The 27,425-nt window shown below is 37.3% G+C and overlaps 1 protein-coding gene across 1 annotated transcript in view; it reads right to left on the bottom strand.

Moving 5' to 3' along the window:
- Positions 1–3,957: 3,957 nt before the first annotated feature.
- Positions 3,958–27,425, bottom strand: part of NOC3L (NOC3 like DNA replication regulator) — a 28,694-nt gene continuing 5,226 nt past the window's right edge. Inside the window, exons 6-21 of the mRNA XM_065894109.1 lie at positions 25,897–26,027; positions 22,797–22,958; positions 21,954–22,047; positions 19,637–19,812; positions 19,105–19,233; positions 15,124–15,255; positions 13,470–13,550; positions 13,037–13,137; positions 10,424–10,496; positions 10,274–10,337; positions 10,121–10,192; positions 9,576–9,757; positions 8,430–8,558; positions 7,650–7,747; positions 4,636–4,720; positions 3,958–4,306 (exon numbers count right to left, since the gene is read on the bottom strand). Of these exons, the coding sequence (XP_065750181.1) occupies positions 4,178–4,306; positions 4,636–4,720; positions 7,650–7,747; positions 8,430–8,558; positions 9,576–9,757; positions 10,121–10,192; positions 10,274–10,337; positions 10,424–10,496; positions 13,037–13,137; positions 13,470–13,550; positions 15,124–15,255; positions 19,105–19,233; positions 19,637–19,812; positions 21,954–22,047; positions 22,797–22,958; positions 25,897–26,027 (1,838 nt within the window). The 3' untranslated portion in view covers positions 3,958–4,177. The remainder of the gene's footprint in view (positions 4,307–4,635; positions 4,721–7,649; positions 7,748–8,429; positions 8,559–9,575; positions 9,758–10,120; positions 10,193–10,273; positions 10,338–10,423; positions 10,497–13,036; positions 13,138–13,469; positions 13,551–15,123; positions 15,256–19,104; positions 19,234–19,636; positions 19,813–21,953; positions 22,048–22,796; positions 22,959–25,896; positions 26,028–27,425) is intronic.

Genomic DNA, 27,425 nt, shown 5'->3' with positions numbered 1-27,425 from the left:
AAAATGAAAGGTGTTCCTCTAAGTAAAATCCAAATTTTATCTTTCTATTGACATTAAAATTTAAGATGTTTTTCTTCAAATTATAAAACACACTAAAAATCCTAACCTTTGCTTTGAGAAGTTTTTCACCATAAAAATGAATAAAACAATCCCCAAGTTCTTTGCATACGCTAACAGAAGTGTTAGAAACACACGGCCCAGCTTTCATGTTACTGGAAGTTGTGACTGAGTCAAAGCTTTAATGCTGGAAGAGCCACGTTTGCTTGTCAACAGAATTCAGGCTATTCCAGTTTGATGTCATTTGTACGGTGCTACAGGTTTCTTTTTAAATCAAATAATCAGTCTACAACAAATGTGCAATGCTGCCTCATTTTTTAAAGTATTCCAGAAACCGTAATCAAGTTTCTCTAAACTAAGAGGCATTTCTTCCACTGGTTGGGCTTACTGTGTCATAAAAATTGGGTTACTGGTTTAACTGGCAAGAGTCAAGATGAAAACTGTGCAGAGTAGCGAGATGGAAAGCAAGACTGGTCTCACTAGGTTTATCACTTGGCCTTCACTCTAAGCCCTGCAGCGCCGCACCCCATGGCCCTTAGCACAAAATCTGAAACTTACCTTGAGACTGCAAGGGAGACTAGGTTTAGCAAGTGAGTGAACCCAACCTCCGGCCTATGTTGCAACCCAACTTGATGGTTCATTTTGAGGTGAAAGGACATACTCTGCTGTATTTGAGTCTTGGGGACTTTAGGGGGGACTACTCTACTATTACAGCTAACCAGCACAACCTGGTGTTTGCCAAAAGTAGGAAATTTTGATTTAGAGCGTCTCTGAATTATACAGTTATATTACTATAGCAAATGAAAGAAATTATCCCAATTAGAATGCATCTAAAATAGTCACCCACACTATACCCATTACTACTTCATACTTTCCATACCATTAAAAATTTGGGTAGCAAACCTTCATCAGTAAAGTCGATGTGGAAAAGAATCTAAATAATACAAGCTGGCTGAAACCCCCACCAAGTGGGAGAAATGAAGGGTATGGTGCCCACAAGCACGCAAACCCCAGACCAGTTGGAACCAGAAGGTTGATGATGGTGACTCCCACTTACGTCACCATCAACCAATCAGAATGTCCATGAGCTGATGGCGCCCTCTTTGAACCATTACTATAAAACTCCTCACTACCCGCTCCAGGTCGGGACACACAGTTTTGAGGGCATTAGCCCCCTGTGGCCCCCTTTGCCTGGCAAAGCAAGAAGCTGTTCTTTTCTACTTCACCCAATAAACAAACAAACAAATATGCAAGCTGTATTTACTACAAGATTTTGAAAAAAAGTATTTTTAAATGCTTCACTAAAAACAGAAAGGAGCATGAATTCTGTTAGGTGGCGCCACTTTTAAGATTATGATAGCTGGCAAGAAAAGATTAGAATAAGAATCCAATGTGATGTGTGATGCTGGAAAAAACAGATTAACTTCCTCTCAGTCACCTCCTCTGTAATTGTTTGTTTCTCAAACTAACGTGAGATTATATAAGGGTGTGAAGGAGTTGAGAATAAGTCTGAGGATAAATCTGCAGGAAGTAACATTTGTGCAGAAAGTGCCTTCTTAAAGGAACGTCTCTTTTCGTGTCATCCTTACCAAGTAAAAGTTATTTATAAATTCTCTAGCTGGGGAGAAATATGGAGTCTAGACTCAACAAAAGTTGAGTCAAAAGTCAAATTTACTTTCACACAAAAGTCTCCCATCTTGATGGCTCTGGAGACACTGGAGGCTCACTAATGAAAGCAGGCCTCCCCTATGGCTCCGTATGTGCTTTTTTTTTAAACACATCTTCCCCTTCCTCTGTTCTCTCCCTTTCTAGTATCCTCTGTAGACCTCTCCTCTTCTGCCAGACACCCGAAGGCCTTGCTTAATTCTGAAAAGTAATCAGAGCTTGCGTACTGGCCTGGTAAAACTGAATTAACTAAACCACAAAGCTCCACAACTCTGCTCCCATGCCAGTAAGGAGGATCTTCCTGGCTGGTGTCTGATCTTGAACTTGGCATAGTGAGAGGCAGCCTACACGGAAAGAGCTCTCTAGTAGGCTGCCTCAAACACTTTTAGTTGCTTCTCTTAAATCAGCAGCAAGGCAAGAAGAGGAGAATACCTGGACCCTCCAAAAAGTTGTTAGAAAAGGAGACTGCCTCTTACACAAAGCCCAAACTTGAGTCAACATGATACAGTACATTGTTAACAATTTATATGTTCTCTGCCATTTCTTCCTATCAACTTCCTAAATGCAGTCCTTGCATGATGGCTAAGGATTCTGACAGGAATACCTGAGTGTTTTTGAAATACTGAATCTCCATGATTACCAAGCTGTTCGTACACATCTCTCAGATCCAAAACATACTATGCTCAAGTCTGCCATCCAGCAGGCCTCTGAAACCTTCCCTATTTCAGATGATACAGGTCTCTGAACTCTGAAACAACTCACTCTGACACTGAATTGGGTAATGTTGTGTTCAAAAAAATGTGTGAATGCTCTGACTCAACATGCAAGGGCATGGAAGACTGAGGCTCCGTCCTATGCCTGTTATTACCTGACTTCACTTTTAAGTGCCTAGCACAGTGCTAAGCACATAGTAGGTGCTCAATATTTATCTAGTTAAAAAAATAGACATTGAGGCTGTAGTTTATTATAGCCTCAGGGTGTATGTTATTATTAATGACTGTAATATTTAGTTCTGAAAATGAAACTCATCAGTACAAGGCTACAGAAGTTAGTGCACAAATGTTTCATCCTCAAATTCATATAGGATATTCAAATACAAGATGTATAATTTTATGGTCCCACTGTGATTCGCTTATGTGTAACAAGGTTAAAAGCATAATACAAGTGTGAAATAGTTGATGAATTTTTATTTTAAAATTGATTTTTCATTTAAACTATAGTTTTTGCTGCCAACGTGAAATATAAATGTATTTGTATATGTTTGGAAAATAAATGATTTGTGACATGTACTGGTCACTTGTGCTCCAATGGCAAAAGACCCCTTGGTCATCTAAACAAATATTCATAACATTCCTGAACTTTAATATCTAAAAAGTGCATTAAAAGCAAGTATTTATATAATGAACCACACATTTTTCACCATTAAATAATCAAGCCTAAAAAAATTGATCTTAAAAACACTTTTTAAAACCACATATAATATGCTAAAAGATTAACATGCGTCATTAAGCTGATATTCCCCACTCTGCTGGAATGATAAAGGAACTTTCTATTTTCATTTACTTCATGAGAAAAAAAAGAACTTTAAGCACTACCCTAGGCCGAAATATTTGGCTTCTACAGCTTTGAAGAAATAGATCTACTTAGTTGAACTGCTGTGCATTTTTTAAAATGCTCACTAGAAAGCAGAAAAATGCAGCTGTTTTATTCAGCTATTCACAGTAGAGGAGATATTTATAACCTGGTCATTAAAACACTTATTTCATAAGCCATTCCTAGAATATGGCAATAGCTGTCACATAAAATACTGCTTTTTAATTATATTCATAAGAATAGGCATTTCATCTGTTAAAAAAAAAATGAAGGGAGAAAAAAAAAAAAGCCCCTCGCTGGGTACCCTTTATCCTTAAAACAGAATGGTAAAGAAAGTCTCAGACTTGGTTTTTTCCACCATCACCCTCCAGAGCATGTCAGAAAATGCGACGAACTTCAAAGAGACTAGAATCAAACTCAAACTTTCTTTGAAAGTAGCCATGATGAGCATTCTTTTTCACAAATGCCAAATTAGGTTACTTCTTGAAGCATATCGTCCAGTAAGAGCCAAAGAACCTGGTATCCAATTGCAAGCTATTTTTTCTTTTCTCAAAAATTTTCATAAAAATATATACACTCAAATTTAGAATGTTTCTCACTTCCATCATGGTGGTACAATAAAAAAAACACTTATTTCGTTATTAAAAAGTATTTGGTTATAAAGAGTAACTGAATGGTAGAAAGCAATCTCATGGTCTTGATTTTCCTGTGCATATTTTCAGAATTGGGGCAGAACCCTGTGCCACACAAAGGATAATTCTTCCTCCTCAAGAGAAGGTCCTAAATTAACAATATATCTTTATGTGCATCTGCACAAACACACAAATATACAACAAAAGTCCCCTGACTTTTCATTTTTCTATTACCGTACTGATGCTTCCAAATATTTGGTGAAATCCAGAGGCGACTGAGTAGCAACTTCACTACAATGTCTTTTGATTAGTTGACTTATCTCTTCACTTAAAAATGAATCCCCTTGTAAAACTTTATCCTGAAAAAATATTACAAGTATGAGTTAAAAGTTTGCTTATGCCATAAGCAAAAGCCAAGCCGTGAGCAAAGTTAAAAATGGCAACAGCTGACACCAAATTAACACATGAAAAATAACGACAGGTGCTGGGTCAGGTCTTGGACATAGCAGCCATATCCTATATTGAATGAAACAGTCTCCTGACTGTCTCTATAGAATTCCAACCCCAGAAATCTATCCTACCATCAACTCCTAGCACGAAACAAGCAAGTTGAAATCAGGTATTAAGAGACATATTAATTTAGTTTTTATTTCATCCTTTAAAAAAAATAATGAAAAGTGTCACATACCTTCCTTTTGGAATGTGAAGATTCAACAGGAGGATTGAATGTCATTGCTGCCATGCTATAAGCCTCAAAAAGTTCTGCAGGAGATCTATAATCACAAATATAAGAAAAGTAAAGACACCACCATATCTGTGTAACTTGAGAATATTTAGATTGTACCCACAGAATTAGACTGTACACAGAGAAAACAATTAGATTGTACTCATTATTCTAAACTTAGATATAACATAATCCTGCTTTCGTTTTGGTTTCTTTTTTCTCATTAAAATCTTCGTTGTCCCAGTTTTATTTTCTTCCAGTTTTATTCAGATATAATTGACATACAGCACTGTGTAAGTTTAAGGTGTACAGCATGATCTGACTTGCATACATCATGAAATGAATTACCACAATAAGTTTAGTGAACCTCCATCATCTCACATAGATACAAAATTAGTGAAATAGAAAAAAAATTTTTCCTTCTGATGAGAACTCAAGATTTATTCACTTAACTTTCATATATAACATACAATAGTTTAATTATATTTATCATGTTGTACATTACATCCCTAGTACTTATTTATCCTATAATTGGAGGTTTGTACTTTTTGACTGCCTTCATCCAATTCCCCCTTCTGGTAGCCACAAACCTGATCTCTTTTTCTATGAGTTTGTTTGTTTTTCAAGTAAAATTGACCTACAACTGTTAGTTCCTGTTACACAACATAGTGATGATTTGATATTTCTATACATTTCAAAATGATCACCACGATAAGTCTACTTACCACTTGTCATCATACAAAGATATTGTATAATTATTGACTATATATCCCACACTGTACATTTCATACCTGTGACATTTTGCAACTGGGAGTTTGTACCTCTTAATCTTCCGCACCTATTTCTCTCCTCCTCCTAACCCCCTCCCCTCTGGCACCAGCTGTTTGTTCTCTGTATTTATGGCTCTGTTTCTGTTTTGTTTGTTCATTCGTTTTGTTTTTTAGAGTGAAATCATACAGTATTTGTCTTTCTCTGACTTATTTGACTTAGCATAATCCCCTCTAGGTCCATCCATGTTGTTGCAAATGGCAAGCTTTAATTCTTTCTTTCATGGCTGAGTAATATTCCATTGTGTGTATATATACCTCATCTTCTTTATCCATTCATCTATTGGTGGGCATTTAGGTTGCTTCCATATCTTGGCTATTGTAAATAATGTGGCAATGAACATAAGAACGCATATATCTTTTCTAATTATTGTTTTTGTTTTCTTTGGAAACCAACAAAACACACTTATATAAAATAAATCCTGAATCCCCGTGTTATGACATCATTATCCAACTAAATCCACCTCAGAGAGGTCTGGTATACATTTAGAAATATAGGTCTGGACAAAAAGGCTGAGCAAAAAGCCCTCAAGCTCAGTATGATCAAATCCCAACTCAACCAGTTATGTGAACGATATGCAACTAAGTGTAAGTTAGTCATGAGAGCATAGGCATGGAGTCACCTTCCACGGATTTCAATCAGCTCAACCCTGCAGCTGTTTGTCTGGATTGAAAGCAAGGAGAGGCCAATCAGGACAGAATAAATGTCTATACCCATGCATGTAAATGAATCCTTAATGATCTGAGATTGGTTCATATTCTCCAAAGGAGATTGGCAAGGGATGCAATCAGGCTCATATCCCAAGCTCCACTCCCCAGGGGAAGCCCATCAAGAGTTTCCCTTCTCAAGCCTTTGGGATAATCCATTCAACTTCCTCCAGAAAAGGAAACCTCTGGCATAAATGAGGCAAATGGTGAAGATCTCTGACAAAAACATAACCAGAAAAGGACTGTGAAGAAGTGACAAAGAATCATTTTCTCCTTTTCCTTTTGAAAAACAAAGCCGGGGTACAGGTGGGAAGTATGAAGGATGACAGAAGTAAATGGCCATTTTACTATTTAATAAGAGCAAAGGTTATCTCTATCCTACCCAGAAGGAAAAGGGTTTATAGGAAATTACAATATATGTCTCATTTAGAGAGGGATACATCTGACTACTGCCTTGTAAAAATATAGACCTGTTTCGTCAAACCTCTCAGTATTTCAAGAGAAGCTGGAAATGATTTTTGGCGAATTCTTCCAATATTTAAAAGATACCAACCAATTAGATTCTTGTTCAAACTCTGAAGAGGCCAGAAAATCTTGCCTACAGGTCACTTGTCTGTGATCTCTGATTTAAAGAAACCAGTGGGCTTGCAAAGGAAGGGAAAAATCTGCAACAAAATATTAATTTTGAGTGATGGGAATATTACAAGGGTGTCATACCATTTTCTCTTCTTTTCTGTATAACTGAAGTATTTCCTAGTTGACTTTGTGGGGGGAAAAAACAATAATTACTACTGTTTCAACTTCTCTGTACGAATTTTTTTCAGATCAAAAAGTTGTGGGAAAAGAAACTTCTTTTAGAAGGACGCTTTTCCCCATCTGGAAGCGTGTAAGGTGAATGCTGGAAGTGCCAGTCCAAACTCTCACAGGTCGGGGGCACTGAACAGAGATGGCTATGAGGGCCAAGGAGAGAAACTGCTCCCTTCTGGGTGGCAGTGTTCAAAGCACTTCTTTTCTCTCCCTCCTCACTTCTCCCTTTCTTGTCCTAGCAGAACCATTTGGAGGGGGAAAAAAAAAAAGGTTCTGTGGATGGACTCATGGACCTTCACATAAAGCAAATATGGCATCATCTTATTAAATGCTGAACCTAAGTAATGAGCATATGGGGATTCACTATTCTTTCTACTTACCTGTATGTGTGAAACGTTTTATGACCAAAAAAAAAAAAAAAAAAAGGTTAAGTAATTACTCGAAACAAACTAACAAAATCACAGTCAGCAATGTTTTCTCTTTGGAATAATTCAGGAATATGAAGTGGACCAAGTCCAGATAACCAACCAGCACTTTACATTTTGAAATCTATTACTTTGTAAAACAGATTTCTCATAGTCAAAACAGCTATCAACTGAAATTTGCAGTTCTATAATAAGGCAATGCTAATACTACCTTCGGCTCAACTCTGGTTTGAGTGCTTCCGAGCCTTCGGAAGGGGCTCCAGCGATGAGGTGAGCTGCAAATCTTTGCACTATAGGATGGTAATGTCGCTGAAGGGGAAACAGGACAACCATATTTTGCACGGGTCAATGTTTTATAAGACAGTAGCTATACTTTAATAAACATTAATTTTTTTAAAAACCACATATGCATATGTAGTTCATTACAACCACATACCTACAGAAAAAAAACTATCTTTGCTCACAAGATTCCAACACAAATCTGTCTGATGACCAAGTTCACTGAAGTAGCTTAGTCTTGCTTTTACAGTATGAAAAGAAAAATCAAAAGGCAATTTCTCTTTCAGAGTGAAAAAAGTTAGTTTACAACAGGTTTCCTAAAACATATTTCCACTATAATGCTGCTGCTGTCCGCACTGTAGGATCACAACGTAGGTGAAACCCTCTTGAAACTGGCAGGCCGCAGGCCTCTGGAAGTCCCCCTGAATAAGACCCAATACAAATGTGCCTGATAACGTATCTTCTATTCTGAATAGTGTCAGGGAGTGACTTCAAGAAATCTCACCCCACAATACTGAAATCACTTTCTGCTTCCTTAGAAAATGCATCTCAACATCTTAATAATAAGAGCAAAGTGAAATGTACAGTATTTAGACAGGAATTCTATGAAAGGCAGTCCCAGAACAAAATATGTTAAGTTCTCTGGCAATTATAACTACTTGGGGGAAAACTTGAAAAAGCCCTCACAAAAAGGGGAGGGGGGGCCTCTTACCCTCAGTGCATGCAATTCCCAAAGAGCAGTGTTCTGAGCATTGCAGTACTCAGGTTCATCCAGCTCAGGAAGGAAAACTCCACTACCCTGAGATTCATTGTCAAACAACAGATCTGTTTTGGGGAAAGTCTGCAAAAATGTCACATAAAAAGAAGGATTAATTAAAGTAATATTATTAATTTTAAGAATGTTATTGGATTCTGTACTTTTACATAATTTGATTTTACAGTTACATAAGAGCTATAAGCACATGCACTTTATACCTAGTTTTAATTTTTGCAATTTAAGTTTATTCCACAAGAGAACAAAAGAATATTAGCTTGCTTTGAAAAGAATTAATTTTATCTTGCAAAAGAAAACAGATATTCTTTCATTCAGCAACCCCACTTTGAGGAATCTTTCCTATAGAAATAATTACATCAGATACACTTATAAGAATATTCACTATAGCATCATTTATAATAGCAAAAAAGGAAACATCTTACATCCATCAAAAGAAAAATGTAAAGTGTAAAAGCCAGACTGCCTAAATTTAAATCCCATCTCTGCCACTTACTAGCAGTGTCATTTTAGACAAGTTTCTTAGTCTCTCTGGACCTCAGTTTTCCCCATCTATAAAATGGGAACAATAATAGAAGCTACTTCACAGAGTTGTTATGAAAACTGAGTTAATTTTTGTAAAGCATTGTAACAGTGGAATTCACACAGTAAGAACTATGTATTTGTTAAACCAATAATCATTAAAGAGACCAAGTAGCTGTATTTGTACTGACACAAAATGTGTTCATCACCATTAAGTGTTAAAAAAGAGTTGTAGAACAATATTGTATATCATAATCCCCTCTCCATTAAAAAAGAAAGAAGTTTTGTTGTTTGTGTGTGTTTAGTGTACACATTTATAAATGAATTTTTTTAAGTTTTCTGGAAGGATACCCACCAAATCGTAAAAATGGAGAGTGTCAGTAGGGGTGGAGTGCTTTCCTTTTGTAATTTTATGTACTTCTTTTATCACCTTAACTTGTTACAAGTGTGAATTACTTTTATAATTAAAATAATAATGTAAATGGAGGAAAAAAATGTGCATCAAACAAAACACCATTGTTGCACTGTAAGAACTTAGCTCTATTCATTTGCATCACTACTTACATGCATTAATGTTCTGTTAGTTGCTAAAATGCCAATGCTTGAATTTGGAAGCACATGAAGAGCAAGGGTACAAAGGCGCTTGACGAAGGCAAGGGCCCGCTGCTGAGAAACCTGCTTTCTGCGCTTAGTCAGCATGACGTCAAGGCACTGGAGGACGATCTCAACACCTTCATTCGTAGCACCTAAAACAGCAGATATACCCTTTGGGGCTGTTCTCATTACTTTTTCATTATGCAACTTCACTGAACTTCGGAAAAATCCAAGAAGAGCCTGTTGCACCTGTCCCACATCATTTCCCTATGGAAACGATGAAGCAGTGCCAGACTGCTCACACAATAATGTGAGTTGCACTGCATCTCCAGTCAATTCCAAAAGTTCTCTCACTCCAAGTCTCACTTAAGGTTAAATACAGATATGTAGCACTGGCAGGCCAGCATTTTATATACCTGCTCCTATTTCTCAATTTTCATTGACTGTAATTCCAGTCACAAAATATTCTTAGAAGATAAAGATTTATTAAAGACACATTATCTAAGCATACATACCTGCATGTAACTTGAACAGTGTTTTGTAAAGATGTGTATAGAATTTCATTGGATCAATATTCAGAACATCACCTTTGAAATGAGAACAAAAATTAGGTATGTTAAAGCCTCCAAAGGCAAAGAAAACAAAACTTAATCAAGAAAGTATCTTACCTTGCCCAGAAAGAACATGAAAAGCAGTCTGGACACAGTGAAGACTTTCTTGATAGCTTAGGTCCTTAAAACGAAGAGGAAAAAAAAAAGGATATTAAGAATAATTACAATTTATATCTTAAAAAGTAATTCATTAGTAGAGTTACTTACACCAGACTCAATGAGAGAATGTAGAACTACTAATAAATCATCAAAAAACTCCACATTTATAAGGTGAGCAAACCTAGAATCAAACAAAACTTAGTTAAAAGGTAACCTAAAAATAGACATAAAGCAGTTAAAAATTAAACCTGACTTTAAAACCATATTTTCAATATTACTTATTTCAAAATGTTAGCTATGATGGAGATGATGGTGATTATCGATACTTTTCATTAATTCAGACTGGTCTCTTTGGACAATTCATCCACGACTGGACACTATACTCGGCAGGAATATATGAGGCACTAAACAAACTAAATATATTTCAAAAATACTCCTACCCAGAGAAAGAAGTTGCTAAGAGCAAACAAGTTCTCTGAGTCAAGTTGACCAGGTGTCCAACAATGTTCTAAGTCACAAAGGAGTCAGCAGTTACAGCTTCTAGGAAAATGGGGCAGGAAGAAGGAAAGGAGGAAAGATTTTGCTGTTAGTTAGAAAATGGACCCTATGAAAGCTTTAAAAAGAAAAGAAAAAATCTTGGAGCTAGTGTCTAGTTCAGTCTCAGCAATTAATTACCTATACAATCCTAGGTAAGAGCTGACTGTCCTGGCCTTCTATTTTGAAAAATAACTGAGATCATTCAGTAGAGTTAAAGAGAAAGAATCATGTGAGCTACTAAATGTCAGAGGACTCTGTACACTATAAAATATCAGGCACCGAAGTAGTTAAAGTCAGGATATCTCTTCAATATTGGTGCAAGAGCCTTTGACACTGTAAATCTTAGAAGAAGGAAGGACCTCAGAGGTCATATATTCCCTGTGTATTGGTACAACCTTTTTGGGAAGTAATACGGCAATATTTATCAAAATTTAAAATGATCCTACTCTTTGACCTAGCAATATGTGCACACAAGTACATTGAAGATATTTCCAGTGTAGCGCTGGGGACTGACCAAATAAAGTGTTAAATATCCATGACATGGAGTATTATGAACTTAAAAAGAAAAGTGGGTCTATATGTGCTAACATAGAAGGATACCCAGAATAACTGTTTATCCAAAAAAAAAGGAAGTTACAGAACAGTATACATTTATGTGAAAGATTCAATTTCTATGAAGGAAGGCAGGTGGGCAGACTTACATACTGATATAGGAAGGAAGGGAACTTGTGATCTTTTAATTCTTAATTGCATTATTTGAATTCTTTAAATGAGCATGTATTATTGAAAATTTGTTTAAATAAACAAATTGGTCATTAGAACTTCCCTGGTGGTGCAGTGGTTGAGAATCCACCTGCCAGGGCTTCCCTTGTGGTGCAGTGGTTGAGAATCCGCCTGCCAATGCAGGGGACACAGGTTTGATCCCTGGTCCAGGAAGATCCCACATGCCAAGAAGCAACTAAGCCCATGTGCCACAACTACTGAGCCTGCGCTCTAGAGCCCGTGAGCCACAACTACTGAGCCCATGTGCCACAACTACTGAAGCCCACGTGCCTAGAGCCCATGCTCTGCAACAAGAGAAGCCACCACAATGAGCCCGCACACTGCAACAAAGAGTAGTCCCCACTCGCCACAACTATAGAAAGCTCATGCACAGCAACGAAGACCCAACACACAAAAACAAAAAAGAAAAAAAGAAATTGATCATTGAAAAAAACAAACAGGTCCTACCTAAGGTAAGAATAATCCCTTCTCTTTGAACCTCTGACCAACCTCTCTTTCAATGACAAGGACCACACTATCTTATAAGGCAAAGCATCTCATCACCAAATAGCTACAGTCATTAGAAAGTAATTTCTTCTACATCGAACCAAATTTGCCTTTTCTCTATCTTCCAGACATTAGTCCTATTTCTAAAGCTGTGCTATCCAACGCAGCCACTGGCCATTAGGGATTTGAAATGTGGCTAGTCCAAACTGAGATGATGTGCTATAATGTAAAACATATATGACTTTTAGAAGATACAGTATGAAAAAAGCCATGCCAAATATCTCACTAATGTTTCATCTCATTAATGTTTTGACATTAATGTATGTCAAAATAATATTTTAGATAAAATGAGTTCAACAAAATATATTTAAGTTAATTTCATCTGTTTCTTTTTCCTTTCCAATGTGGTTAACAGAAAATTTTAAATTTCATATGTAGTTCACACTATGTTTCTATTGGATAGCACTGTTCTACAGGACAATACCTCAAATAATTGTAGAAAACTATCCTGACAACCATTATTCTGGCTCACATCCCCCAGTAGGTTCATTAGTGTTGACAGAATACAAGAAGACCTATCTTAAGAGGAACAGATTATGCAAGACTAAAAACTGACTACAGAACAGAAGGAAAGCAGAACTGAGGGATGAACCCTAGGGACAGCGAGAACTAAGTAATAAGTAGGAGGAAAGAGTTAGCGAAGGAGATTTTTAAAATAAAAGGTTTGAGATGAAAAAACCAAAAAAGTGTAGTGTTATGAACAGTTCCAAGGAAAAGCTGGTGACAAATAAAAAAGGAATGAGAACTAAGAAGGACACCGGGTCATCATTAGTGAACCCTGTTTAAAATTCATGGTTACTTCGGTCTTATTGATTTAGAAAGAATCTAAAAGGCTTCAACCTACACAGCCCTTACTTGGCAAGACCTTCCAGAACTGCTGGCAGGAGAGGTGACCTCTGGGCCTTCTTCAATATTCTAAAGTAGGTCACAAACACAATATTCAGAGTCTCCGTGTGCTGCAGAACAGACAAAATGACTTCAGTATAACCTAGTATACTTTCTCCCGAGTTACCACAACTACAGCTTTCAAAACCCAACCTTTTCTGTGCTTTCCCATCACTCCCCACTATTCAATCTTAAGAGCTTCAACAAAGCAGAATGAAGATACACATCCTGTGATTTCCTAAAACTAGCATCATCAATCACATTTATCATTTCTTATACATCATGTATCTAAGCCTCATGAAATAAACCAAAGTCATACAACCACAAGTTGAAGCAATAAATCTCTAGTTGAAATCATTTAACAAAACATTTTAAAAGCATGAGAAAACGTGAAACTGCCTACCAGTTTAAGTTTTTTCTCAGTACTCTCCGAAGCTTCTGCCTCCCGAAGCTCTCTCTCTAGTTTCTCTTCTGCTTTCTTCCACTGAAAATAGATTTAAAAAAAAGAGTATCCACTGAATGAAAAAGCTACCTTCAGAGAGGCATTATGCCAATATTATGAAACACACACAATAATACCACAGACCGTCTACAAATATAAGCAAAAATAGAAAAATGGATAAGAAGCATCCATAAACCAAATTTATGACAGTGGCTGCCTCCTATGAGGAAGGGAGAAGAATGGGACTGGAGAAGGGACAAAGGGACTCCAACTCTATCACCAATGGTTTCTTTCTTTTCAAGAAAGAAACTGAAGTATATTAATATTTGCTCAATCAGAATGGTAAATACATGGGCTATATTATACTACTCTCTGTAGTTTTCTGTAATTTAAATTTTTTCAAAAAAAGAAAGGAAGGACATGCTGAGCCCAGAAATAATTCTTATTGTTTAATCATCTATAATGTGGAAACCAGTCATCAACAATGCTTCCCAAACTCACTTACATACAATGCATAAAACCAGATACTATACATACAGAAAACCATTTTTTTCCACTCCCTTATGCTGTTAGCGCAGCAAACAATGGTTGCTAAGCTGCCTGAGACACTGGGGACTGACTGAGGAATGGCGTTTCCTTCCCTCACATGAAGCTGTTAAAGAGCTGCTTATTGGGCCTTTGCTTCCCCACTAGCCACATACATGCTGTTCCTAACAGGCACATCCAACGTATATGAGGATAGTATGGTATAAATAATTTAAATATTTACCTTCATTTGTTAACAATCATTAAGTCTATTTTGATATTCCTGGCTTATTTTCAAAATTTATTAGACACATTCAAAGATGGATCTCCCTGGAAATTATTTTTTCCTTTGTTTTTATAACCCATTTGAAAACCCTAATAAACTGTTTAGAAATGTTTTGCGAAGTGATCATAATAATGGTGGTGGTGGTAACTAATGTGTATAAAGTGTGCCCAGCACTGCACACTCTAAGTGCTTTTCCTATGTCATTATATTTAAACTACACAATCACCCTGCAAGGTAGGTGCTATTTTTAGCTCCATTTCTCAGAATATTAAAAAAATGTTTCCAAAGTCTCATAGTAAATAAACAAAAGCCTGGAATTTCAACCTAGTTTTCAAATACAAACCAACAGAGAAAGTAGATTCAACTAAAACCTACTTTGTTGCCAACTTCACATGAATGCATCCTTTCTGTTAAGGAAGGAATCTGTGTTATCACGATGAATCTAAGCCAGCATGGAGACTTCCCTGGTGGTCCAGTGGTTAAGACTCCGTGCTTCCAACACAAGGAGCACAGGTTAGATCCCTGGTCGGGGAACTAAGATCCCGCATGCCGAGTGGTGCGGTGTGGCCAAAAAAAAAAAAAGCTAGCACAGCAAGAAAACCTTTTCATCTACTGCTCTCTTTGCTAATGAACTGTCTGTTTAAGTTGATTTAATAAAACAATTTCTTTGCAATAACTGGAGAAAATAAAATTCTCTAAATATCAGATTTTAAAATATTTATATCTTAACTATGATTTTTACCTGTGCCTATATTATGATTTTAATCTAAAATCAATTAAAACAAAAAAGGAAATCAATCAAACCTTTCTCTGCATTCTTGATAGAGTTTTCCTCTTTTCCTTGAAAGTCATGAACTTTTTTTGTTTATTAATATCCTCTGTATCTTTTTTCACTTCTACTTCTTTGATCCTTAGGCACAAGAATGTTTTTAACATCTAGTAGTGAAGAAAACACAAATACACAGCTTAATATTTATATTGCCCTCAAATACTTTAAACAGAATAAGCATTCAACAGTGTTCTTCCTTCATGCCAAAAAAACCCAAAATACAAAAAACTCTGAAACATCCTTTATCACATTTTACACAAAGTTCTATTATCTTTTTGTTAAGCATATTCGGTAAATTTTGTCTATGAAAGGACACTAGTATTTGGCTAAATACACATAATATTACTTTGCGGTGGAATAAAAACAAGGAAGAGAGAACACTACCTGGCACTGGTAGATAGGATTACAAAGAGTAGACAGGTCAGGAAAAGGTTTGGACCAGTATGGGAGAAGACGATATTTATTAGACATTTCTAAACCAGCTTTAAATTCCCAAACCAGATTCAGTTTTGCAGTTAACAGTTCTAATCTTTTTTTCCCAACAAAAAAAAATGAAGACTAGTGTTATTAAGACAACTTATTTTTCTTCAGGCCAGTGGGTCTCCAACTTTAGCAAACATCACAATCACCTGGAGGGCTTGTTAAAGCACAAAAAGCTAGACCCCATCCCCAGAGCTTCTGATTCAGCAGGTCTGCAGTGGGGCCCCAGAATTTGTATTTCTAATCACCAGCTGATGCTGGTCCAGGGACCACATGTACTATTGCCTTAAGCCATTCGAAAAAGTTCAGAAACTAATTTAGAAACTGATGTACTGTGTGCTACAGCAACCATCCAAACACAAAGACAAAAGGGGTTTAAAATCCTACGTTTTCTGGGCAAGAAACCACTCTACTGACCTGCAGTCACAGCAGCATTCTTGGAGAAAAAAGAACTACAGGTTTGTATTCTTCTGAGGTTCCAATATGTACACTTGGAAGAAAGCTGAGAACTTCATTTAAAGCATGTAATGAAAACAAGGAAGAACTAAAAGCATAAACACTGAACCTGAAGTCACTCTAGGTCTCAGAAAGATTTGAGTATTTTGTAGATATTCTATGTGCTCATAAAATATCACCCACAAATGAAAAATAACTCCAAATCAAAGAATGTGGCACATGGTCAACTAATCTTTGGTAAGGGAACCAAGAATACACAATAGGGAAAGAATAGTCTCTTCAATAAATGATGTTAGGAAAATTGGATATCCACATACAGAAGAATGAAACTGGACCCTTATCTTACCAGTCACAAACATTAATTCAAAATGGATTAAAGACTTAAGTGTAAGACCTGACACCATAAAACTCCTAGAAGAGAAAACATAGAGACAAAGCTCCTTGACATTGGTCTGAGCATTAATTTTCTAGATACGACACCAAAAGCAAAAACAAACAAGTGAGACTACAGTAAACTAAAAACCTTCCATACACAAAGGAAACCATCGACAAGATGCAAAGGCAACCTATGGAATGGCAGAAAATATCTGCAAATCATGTATCTGATAAGGGGTAATATCCAAAATACTAAGGAACTCAAACAACTCACAGCAAAAAACAAATAACCTGATTTGAAAAAGAACAAAGGATCTAAAAACACATTTTTTCCAAAGAAGACAAACAACAAATGACCAACAGGTAAATGAAAAGATGCTCAACAGCACTAATCATCATGGACATGCAAACCATAATCACAGTGAGATACCACCTCACACCTATCAGAATGGCTATTATGAAAAAGACAAGAAATAACAAGTGTTAGTGAGGCTGTGAAGAAAAGGGAACCCTTGTACACTCTTCGTGGGAATGTAAATTGACACAGCCATTATGGAACAGTATGGAAGCTCCTCAAAAAATTAAAGATACAATTATCATATGATCCAGCAATCCTCCTTCTGGGTATATATCCGAAGGAAATGAAATCAGTATCTCAAAGAGGTATCTGCACACCCATGTTCACTGCAGCACTGTTCACAAAAGCCAAGATATGGAACCAATCTACGTGCCTGCCAGAACAAAGCAAATGTGGGACATACATACAATGGAATGTTATTCAGCCTTAAAAAGAGGGTCCTGTCATCTCTGATAACATGGATGAACCTGCAGGACATCATGCTAAGTGAAATGAGCCAGACACAGAAAGATCAATACTGTATGATCTCAAAAAGTCACACCCACAGAACCAGAGAGTAGAATGGTACTTGCCAGGGAATGGAGGAAATGAGGAAATCCTGGTCAAAGGATACAAACTTTCAGTTATAAGGTGAATAAGTTCTGGGTAATAATACTGTATCATAGACCTGAAATTTGCTAGGAGAGTAGATCTTAAGTATTCGCACGACAAAAAAAAGGTAACTATGAGAGGTGATGGATGTGTTAATTAACTTGATTGCAGTAATTCATTTCAGTGTATACATAGATTAAATCATCACATTGTACACCTTAAAAAAATCACATTACTATACAAAGTGTATATATACCAAGCAAACAAACAAATACCAAGAAAGTAAAGAAAGCAGTTTATATTCTAGCATCATTAAAATGAAAGTGATTCCCTATGGCCAATTTCATGTTCAAGCCTTATTCCCTGATTACTCTAAAATTCTGAGTAATACTTAAGCCCAATATTAGTAATGTTAGCAGTTCAACTAAAGTTATCAGCTATAAGGGATGAAAAGAATTTGACGGCAAAGGAAGAAGACTTCAAAATTAGGAAATAAAACAGTAAAAAAAAAAAATCAGCTTAACAATCAAAACTATATGACTAAAAATTAATGAAAATATCTAAGACCCAAATGAAGAAAACTATAAAACTTCACTTAAGAACATAAAAGAAAATGGCAAGATACTTGATATTCTTGGAAAAAAATCAATTCTGTAAAATAAGTAATTAAAATGCAAAATTTCTATAAAGCAAAAAAACAACACAAAATTAAAGGACAGAGCAACAAATAAATATTTGCAACTTATATAACAGAGACTTAATATCCTTACTATGTAACTTAAGCTCAACAAACACACAGAGCTTTTGTTTCTTTTGTTCACTACTTTATCCCCAGGACCTAGAACAGTGCCTAGTACATGGCTCATATTTATTCAAATATATGCACATTTTAAAAATTATTACATGTCTTTAAGAAAGTCAAATACCTGAGGAGAAAAACTGGCAAACAATACAAACAGGCAAAAAATTCAAATGACTAATAAATGTATGAAAGGAAGTAAAACCTCACTAATAAAAATGTGTAAACAAAATAATATACATTAATTTATGTAATTTTTTACCTATCAGACTAACAAAGATTAAAGAGTAAAAATATTCAACACTGGGTAGGTTGTGGGGAAATGACACTCCTATCACTAGCGGGAACACAAGTGATCAAATGTTTTTGGAGGACAATTTGGCATTAGCTCTCAAATATTTAAATGTGTATATTGTTGGATCCAGTATCCACACTTCAGAAATTTAACTCGCAGAATACTCACACAAGTGTGAAAAAATAACATGGCCCAAACATTCTTCTCTATGCTGACTGTAACAGCAAAAATCTAGAAACAACTCAGCCATCCATCAAGTAGGGACTATATATTATTCACATAATGGAATACTACAGCAGGCTTGTTAAAAAGAATGGGATAGCCCTATATATTAGTCCACAATACATTAAATGAAAACAGCTTCGGAATAGTTTCCGAAGTATAAACCCATTTTTTTAATTTTAAAATACAAAGTATGTCTCTCTCTGCATACAAAAACATCTAGAAGGATACACGCCGAACTGCTATGACTGGTTACTTCTGGGGAGCACTTTCACTTTATACTTTACACATCTATAAAAAATAAATTCCTCATAACAACTGAAAATTAACTTCGTAATTTAAAAACAAACACAATACAAAGTGAGAAAAAAAAGGCTTACCTCTGGCCTAACTTCATAATTTCTGCCTTTCACAAAACCAGAAATCACTTTAATTACACCGAGCGATGCTTGGCCTAATTTATCTTGTTTAAAGAGTTTCTTTACTGCTTCACAACACATTTCAGATATCTGAAAAATAAAATGTTACACTAAACCAGTGTTTCTCAGCCTCAGCAGTATTGACATTTGGGGCCAGATAATTCGTTGTTGTGGGGCCCTGTCCTGTGCATTGGAGGATGTTTAGAAGCCTCCCTGACCTTTATCCACCAGAAGCCAGCAGCAACAATCCTCCATCACCATAGTCATGACAATCAAAATGTGTGCAGACACAGCCTGAAGAGGAGGGCAAAACCACCTCCTATTCAGAACCACTTCACCAAGCTTACATTCAAACAATTTTCTTGAAGAGACAGTATTTAACAAAGGACCCCATTTTAGCAATAAATAATAGCGCCAAAAGAATTTTGAGAGGAAAAAAAATGACATCGTCTATGATTTTCTGTTAAGGACAACAGCAACAAAAGCAACCCACCAATTTTGACATGTCATTCATGAGAGGGACAATCAGTACAATGATGTTGTTGTGAAAGTTGAAATGAGGCAGGGCCACCAGCAGCTCACACAGGCTCTTCACAGCCACCTCTGCCAGTCCCTTGTAGGCCTTTAAGGAAACCACGTTACTTTTCTTCAGCTTCCTTTGCTTCCAGTCTAATCAAGAGATAACTGTAGTTACTTTATTCATTGGCTAAAATTTCAATTAGTTTGTTTTAGAGTAATAAGCAGTAATATGAAAAATCAACATACCATGTGACTTCTTAAGTATGAGCTGGCTACACTCAGATACAAGTACAGATGTTACTGTTAAATTTGCCTACCATCATCCTTGTCTACACTTTGACACAAGTACAGATGTTACCATTAAATCTGCCTACCATCATCCACCCTCTGACAAACCACAATTACAAGAGTCTTGGCTTTCCATAAGCATCATTTCCCCTGGCTTCTTGTTGAGGCTCACTGTGGTATCTTTACCCAGGAGGTCCAAAAAAAGTTTAATTTCTCCTTCAAAATAATTAATGATTCACAGTACCTCTTTTCTAGAAACTTCTACATACATATTCTGTTACTGTAACACAGTATCTTGAAAACAGTATCTTGAGGATATGAAAATACGCTGATTTTTTTTCTAGAGTAGGTTCAAGACCTCCTCCTACATCATACACAACCAGAGATGTGAAAGACAGTATAGAAGACAGTGCCTTGGCTTCATTTTATTTTAATTTATTTTATTATTTATTTTGTTTTTTTTGGCTGTGCCACACAGCATGCAGGATCTTAGTTCCCCAACCAGGGATAGAACCCGTGTCCCCTGCAGTGGAAGCATGGAGTCCTAACCACTGGACAGCCAGGGAATTCCCTAGTGCCTGTTTTAAACTTGCTTCTCATATATGTGATTTTTCCTCAGACTGTATTCACCGTAAGTAAGAATACCTTCTATTTACTTAAAACTGACAGGACTTCATAATGGATGGGTGAATGGATACACAAAATGTAGTGTACACATACAATGGGATATTATTCAGCCTTAAAAAGGGAAGATAATATTGACACATGCTACAACAAGGATGAATCTTGAAGACATTCTAATAGACAGACAGACAGGTAGATCAATAGGTAAATAAATAAATGCTAGTATGTAGGTTCCAGTCGGGATGCCAGAGCACAGAAGCAATGCCCATGCCACCCACCCCACCTCCATGTCATTACTGGGCCGACAGATTAAGTAGCTCTGCTGCAGCTGAGCTAGCAGCTGGGTGACCCTTAGACCCAGCACTGAGTAAAGGAGCCCAAGTGAGTCAGGTGAAAGCACCTCGCCTTGGCAATGAAATCTCTTCCCCATTCATGCCTGAATGTCTCCCACGTCCTTCCTCTTCTGAACAAAGAGAAAGAGAACAGGGTTTGATAGAAGAGTTTATCATCCCGATGTTAAGTCCATTTTCAAGGCACTCACTACAACCAGTTCACATTATCTTTCCCCCCTGACTACCCCCTTCAAATAAAAACCAGTAGAATATATATGTCAGTGCTACTCTCTCACTTCGTCCCAGCCTACCCTTCCCCCTCCCCTTGTCCTCAAGTCCATTCTCTATGTCTGTGTCTTTATTCCTGTCCTACCCCTAAGTACATCTACCAAATGCAAAATAGATAGCTAGTGGGAAGCAGCTGCACGGCACAGGGAGATCAGCTCGGTCCTTTGCAACCATCTAGAGGGGTGGGATTAAGGAGGGTGGGAGGGAGACACAAGAGGGAGGGGATATGGGGGTATACGTATGCATAAAGATGATTCACTTTATTATATAGCAGAAACTAACACAACACTGTAAAGCAATTATACTCCAATAAAGATGTAGGGAAAAAACCCTCAAAAAAAACCAGTAGAATAAATTCCAGCCATTCATGAATTCAAGAAACATACAACTACTGACTAGGTAAAGAACTGCAGCAACAATAATACTAATACTGATAGCTGATAAAGCACAGTGCCTAGTATAGGCACTATAATTCTACTTTATATCTATAACTTAATTCACTACTCACAACAATCCTATGAGGTAAAGTACTATCCTTATTCCCATTTTATAGACAGGAAAAACTGAGGCACAGAGAGATTAAGTCCTTTGCCCACCACATAGGTGGTTAACCAGAATTTGAACCCAGGAAGTCTGACTCTATAGACTCTGCTCCTGACCATACACTATACGACTCTAAACACACAGGACAGAATATAGAATTCACATTCCTGATCAAAGCTAAGTGTGTTACATACTTTTAAGATATTTTTAATATACCTTTAACTATTTGCTCCAGATTTTCCAAGTAAAATTTATATTGGCTAACCAGGCCTTCTTCAAATTCTCTTAACTTCTGGGTTTCTTTGCGGATCTAAAAAGACCAAAAAAGATTATTTTCTTAAATCAAAATACTGAAATCCATTTTTAAATTAGCACAAAATATGAGTGTCCCCACTATTTCTCCCATCTCTAGCTATGCAAAATTTTCAGCTTATTTTGTGTAGTTATTATATCCAGCATTACTATTTACAATAGCCAGGACATGGAAGCAACCTAAGTGTCCATCAACAGATGAATGGATAAAGATGTGGCACATATATACAATGGAATATTACTCAGCCATAAAAAGAAACAAAATTGAGTTATTTGTAGTGAGGTGGATGGACCCACAGTCTGTCATACAGAGTGAAGTAAATCAGAAAGAGAAAAACAAATACCGTATGCTAACACAAATATATGGAATCTAAAAAAAAAAAGGTTCTGATGAACCTAGGGGCAGGACAGGAATAAAGATGCAGACGTAGAGAATGGACTTGAGGACACGGAGGGGGAAGGGTAAGCTGGGATGAAGTGAGAGAGTAGCATTGACATATACACACTACCAAATGTAAAACAGGTAGTGGAAAGCAGCTGCATAGCACAGGGAGGTCAGCTCAGTGCTTTGTGACCACCTAGAGGGGTGGGATAGGGAGGGTGGGAGGGAGACGTACGAGGGAGGAGATATAGGGATATATGTATGCATATAGCTGATTCATTCTGTTATACAGCAGAAACTAACATAACATTGTAAAGCAATTATACTCCAATAAAGATGTTAAAAAAAATTATATCCAGCATTACCTTGGTAGATTTTTCTGCCTCTGTTAGGGGTCGTATTTTATAAGAAGGAGTAATGTCTTTAAATAACTCCATCAGAGAAACTATCACCAGCTTTCGAACTGTAACAGCCACGTCAGGATCCTGTTCCATCAGCATGGAACGTAATTCTTTCAATTTTTTAATCTGTTAAAGAAATAACTTATATGACTAGAGAAATGGCAAGACAATTATAAACAAAAGACAACAGCCTCACATCTGGCACAGTAAGTGGAATTCACACAATGGCTCACAGTCTAGTACAGCCACACACAACTACAGACATTGCTCACATTAAAAAAGATGTATAACTAAAGCTATAAGTTCATCATATTTTTGTTAAATAAGCAGTTAGAAAAAATATACTTTAAAAAGTATGAATTTATTAATCTACCTATTTTTTAGAAATTCTTTTTTTATTAGGTTTTCTTTTTATTTATGATGCTACTTTTTTTTTTTTGCGGTACGGAGGCCTCTCACTGTTGTGGCCTCTCCCGTTGTGGAGGCTCCGGATGCGCAGGCTCAGCGGCCATGGCTCACAGGCCTAGCCGCTCCGCGGCATGTGGGATCCTCCTGGACCGGGGCACAAACCCGCGTCCCCTGCATTGGCAGGCAGACTCTCAACCACTGCACCACCAGGGAAGCCCGATGCTACTTTTTTTAATTGAAGTATAGTTGATTTACAATGTTTCAGGTACAAAGCAAAGTGATTCAGTTTTATATATATAAACATATATTCTTTTTCAGATTCTTTTTCATTATAGGTTATTACAAGATACTGACACAGTTCCCTGTGCTATACAGGTCCTTGTTGTTTATCTACTTTATATACAGTAATCTATACCTGTTAATTCCAAATTCCTAATTTATCTCTCCCCTGCCCCTTTCCCCTTTGGTAACCGTAAGTTTGTTTTCTATGACTGAGTCTACTTCTATTTTTAAAATAAGGTCATTTGTATCATTTTTTTAGATTCCACACATAAGTGATATCATGTATTTGTCTTTCTCTGTCTGACTTACTTCACTTAGTCTGATAATCTCTAGGTCCATCCATGTTGCTGCAAATGGCACTGGGTTTTCCTAAAACATGTGTGCCCTATTTCCCTAAAAACACTTTTTGAAATATATTAAAATGTTACATAATCAATCAAGTATATTAATCACCTATACACGAACTAATCAGGAATTAAATATAATGTATCCACATTTAGTTTCAACAAGATCATAGAAAGATCATTTGTATTATGTGATGAAGAAGTGAAAAGCTGATTTCAACAAATGTGCTTGACTGGATGAACTACCACCGCCTGCTCGAGTGCTCTGCTATCTTGAGAATGCGCTGGTTGGTCAAAAATGTTTGCCATATAGTGGTGAGAGGACAAATACGCCACCACCTATTTGCAACCCTAACTTGTATGAAATGAGCATGAGGATCCAGAGTTAGAAGACCTGGGTTCCAATCTAGTAGCTGTTAAAATATGAAACAACTTGAATTTGTAAGCCTTAATTTTTCAACTGTAAAATGAGATCAATAGCTCTTGTCTCTATGGATTTATACTGATTATATAAGATCATACTGGTGAGAAATATTCCAGATTCCCCTCCCCAATTCTGCTCCAGACCTTTCCCCTCACTTTATTAGAAAAGGACAAGTACTGCAGCAAAGCATACCCATATGAATTTTTTTCTATAAATGTAAATAATCTATTTTATCATTCAATAAACAAATACTCATCACAGTAGGATGCTGGGGACACCAAGCTAAAAAGAATAGTACCCCTTAAATGACTTCATGAATATTTTATCATTTAATCCTCACAACAGTTTTAAAATAGGTACCATCTGGATTTCCCTGGCAGTCCAGTGGTTAAGACTCCACACTTGCACTGCAGGGGCACAGGTTCGATCCCTGGTTGGGGAACTAAGATCCCACATGCTGTGTAGCACAGCCAAAAAACAAAAAAGTACCATCCTCTTTTTAGAGATGAAGAAAATGAGCTTGGGTAAAACAACTTTCCCAAAGTCTAACAGAGAGTACTTAAAAGAGCCAAGGGGTTTCCCTAGTGGCGCAGTGGTTGAGAGTCCGCCTGCCGATGCAGGGGACACAGGTTCGTGCCCCAGTCTGGGAAGATCCCACATGCCGCGGAGCAGCTAGGCCCGTGAGCCATGGCTGCTGAGCCTGCACGTCCGGAGCCTGTGCTCCGCAACAGGAGAGGCCACAACAGTGAGAGGCTCGCGTACCGCCAAAAAAAAAGAGCCAAGACTGAACCTCAGGTTTCTTGAGCCCACATGTTATAACTATCACCACCTTTACCCCCATGCCCATGGCTCACTGATAATTCATTATAACTCTTCAGTCTACTTTATTTAAAACAGATAGACTTTTTCCGGACTTCCCTGGTGGCGCAGTGGTTAAGAATCCGCTTGTCAATGCAGGGGACACGGGTTCAAGCCCTGGTCTGGGAAGATCCCATGTGTCACGGAGCTACTGAGCCCACGTACCACAACTACTGAAGCCCGCGCGCCTAGAGTCCGTGCTCCGCAACAAGAGAAGCCACTGTAATGAGAAGCCTGCACACCGCAATGAAGAGTAGTCCCCACTTGCTGCAGCTAGAGAAAGCCCACGCACAGCAACGAAGACCCAATGCAGCCAAAAATAAATAAATAAGTAAATAAATTTAAAGAAAAAAATTTTTCCACTTACAATTATTCCTGAACTAATCTCACTGGCGTTTGTGTACCACCTTCCTTAATAACTCTATAGATCAGTCAAGCAACTTGCAAGTTGGTTCCTCCTCCCTAGTACTGTTAATTTTTACACTTAACCACTTTTAGAGTTACAACATTAAGTCCAATATCTTCATTTAGAGATGAAGAAAGTAAGACTCAGAATGTGTAAGTAGCTTTTCTAAGACTACAGATTTGGATTAGGCTAAGGTCCTGTGTACTCTTATTCTAACTCAGTTACTACATTTTGTTAATGCTCTTCCTTTCTGTGTGTGCATATAGCTAACAAGAGAATATTAAAAGATTAGACTGTTACAACATATAATATGAAGAGCCTAAGGAAATTAATTATACTTACGTTACTTTCTGGATCTGATAATATGGCAGATGCCAAGGCTGCGATACGCATTTTCTTCTCTTGTAGTTTCTTCTTCCTCTCAATTAAATGTTCTTCTAATGTCAGCTCTTTAATGGGTTCTTCAATGATCTCTGAAACAGATTAGGTTCCCCCTCTTAAACATGTCTTTATTTACAAGTATCCAAGAACCTTAATTAATAAAATAACTTTCTTGTAGTAACAAATAATCGGGACTTCCCTGGTGGTGCTGCGGTTAAGAACCTGCCTGCCAATGCAGGGGACACGGGTTCGAGCCCTGATCTGGGAAGATCCCACGTGCTGCAGAGCAACTAAGTCCATGCACCACAACTACTGAGCCTATGCTCTAGAGCCCATGAGCCACAACTACTGAGCCCATGTGATGCAACTACTGAGCCCGCGTGCCTAGAGCCTGTGCTCCGCAACAAGACAAGCCACCGCAATGAGAAGCCCATGCACCGCAACGAAGAGTAGGTCCCGCTCCCTGTAACTAGAGAAAGCCCGTGCGCAGCAACGAAGACCCAACACAGCCAAAAATAATAAATAAAATAAATAAATTTATAAAAAACAAATAATCATGATAGCTAACTTTTATCAAGCACTTGCCATGGGCCAAGATTACTACATATCACCCTCTCAACAATCACATGAGGCAAGTACTATCATTAGCCCAATTCTGTAGATACACTGAGGCAAAGAGAAAGTAACTTGCCTAAGCTCATATCCCTGGCAGAAATGGGATTCAAACCCAGGCAGTCTGACTTAAGAGTTCACATTTTTAACTACTGTGCTAATAAACCCACAATAATTCATACTAATTAAGGAAAAGAGCAATCTCATTTAGTTTTTTTAAAAGTACATGCTCCTTTGTTTTCAACTCTATACAGTCCTTTGAGCTACACAAAATACATCCACCTTAAGAAATTCACAGGGAATTAGATTTAATAACACACAAGCATAATCTGTAATGAGCTGATGAAGGATGCCTAAAAACAGTTAACAGTTGACCTGTAATCTCATTTACACTAATATGGTTTGCTAAGAGAAAGTAAAATTTAACCGGCTTGTTCTATCACAAATTCCAAACCGATATAGTTTCAAACAATAAAATACGTTCAGGGCTTCCCTGGTGGCGCAGTGGTTAAGAATCCGCCTGCCAATGCAGGGGACATGGGTTCGAGGCCTGGTCCAGGAAGATCCCACATGCTGCGGAGCAACTAAGCCCGTGTGCCACAACTACTGAGCCTGTGCTCTAGAGCCTGAGAGCCACAACTACTGAAGCCCGCATGCCTAGAGCCCGTGCTCCGCAACAAGAGAAACCACCGCAGTGAGAAGCCCGTGCACCGCAGTGAAGAGTAGCCCCCGCTCGCCACAACTAGAGAAAGCCCACATGCAGCAATGAAGACCCAACACAGCCAAAAATAAATAAATTAAATAAATAAATTTATTTTTAAAAATAAATAAAATACGTTCTTTCAGTTTAACTTTGATTAGAACTGTTCTAGCTATCA

Source organism: Phocoena phocoena, chromosome 16 (genome assembly GCF_963924675.1).
Source record: "Phocoena phocoena chromosome 16, mPhoPho1.1, whole genome shotgun sequence".
In the NCBI taxonomy this organism is placed as follows: domain Eukaryota; kingdom Metazoa; phylum Chordata; class Mammalia; order Artiodactyla; family Phocoenidae; genus Phocoena; species Phocoena phocoena.
The sequence above is the reverse complement of the archived record's forward strand: the minus strand, read 5'-3'. Positions and strand labels throughout refer to the sequence as shown.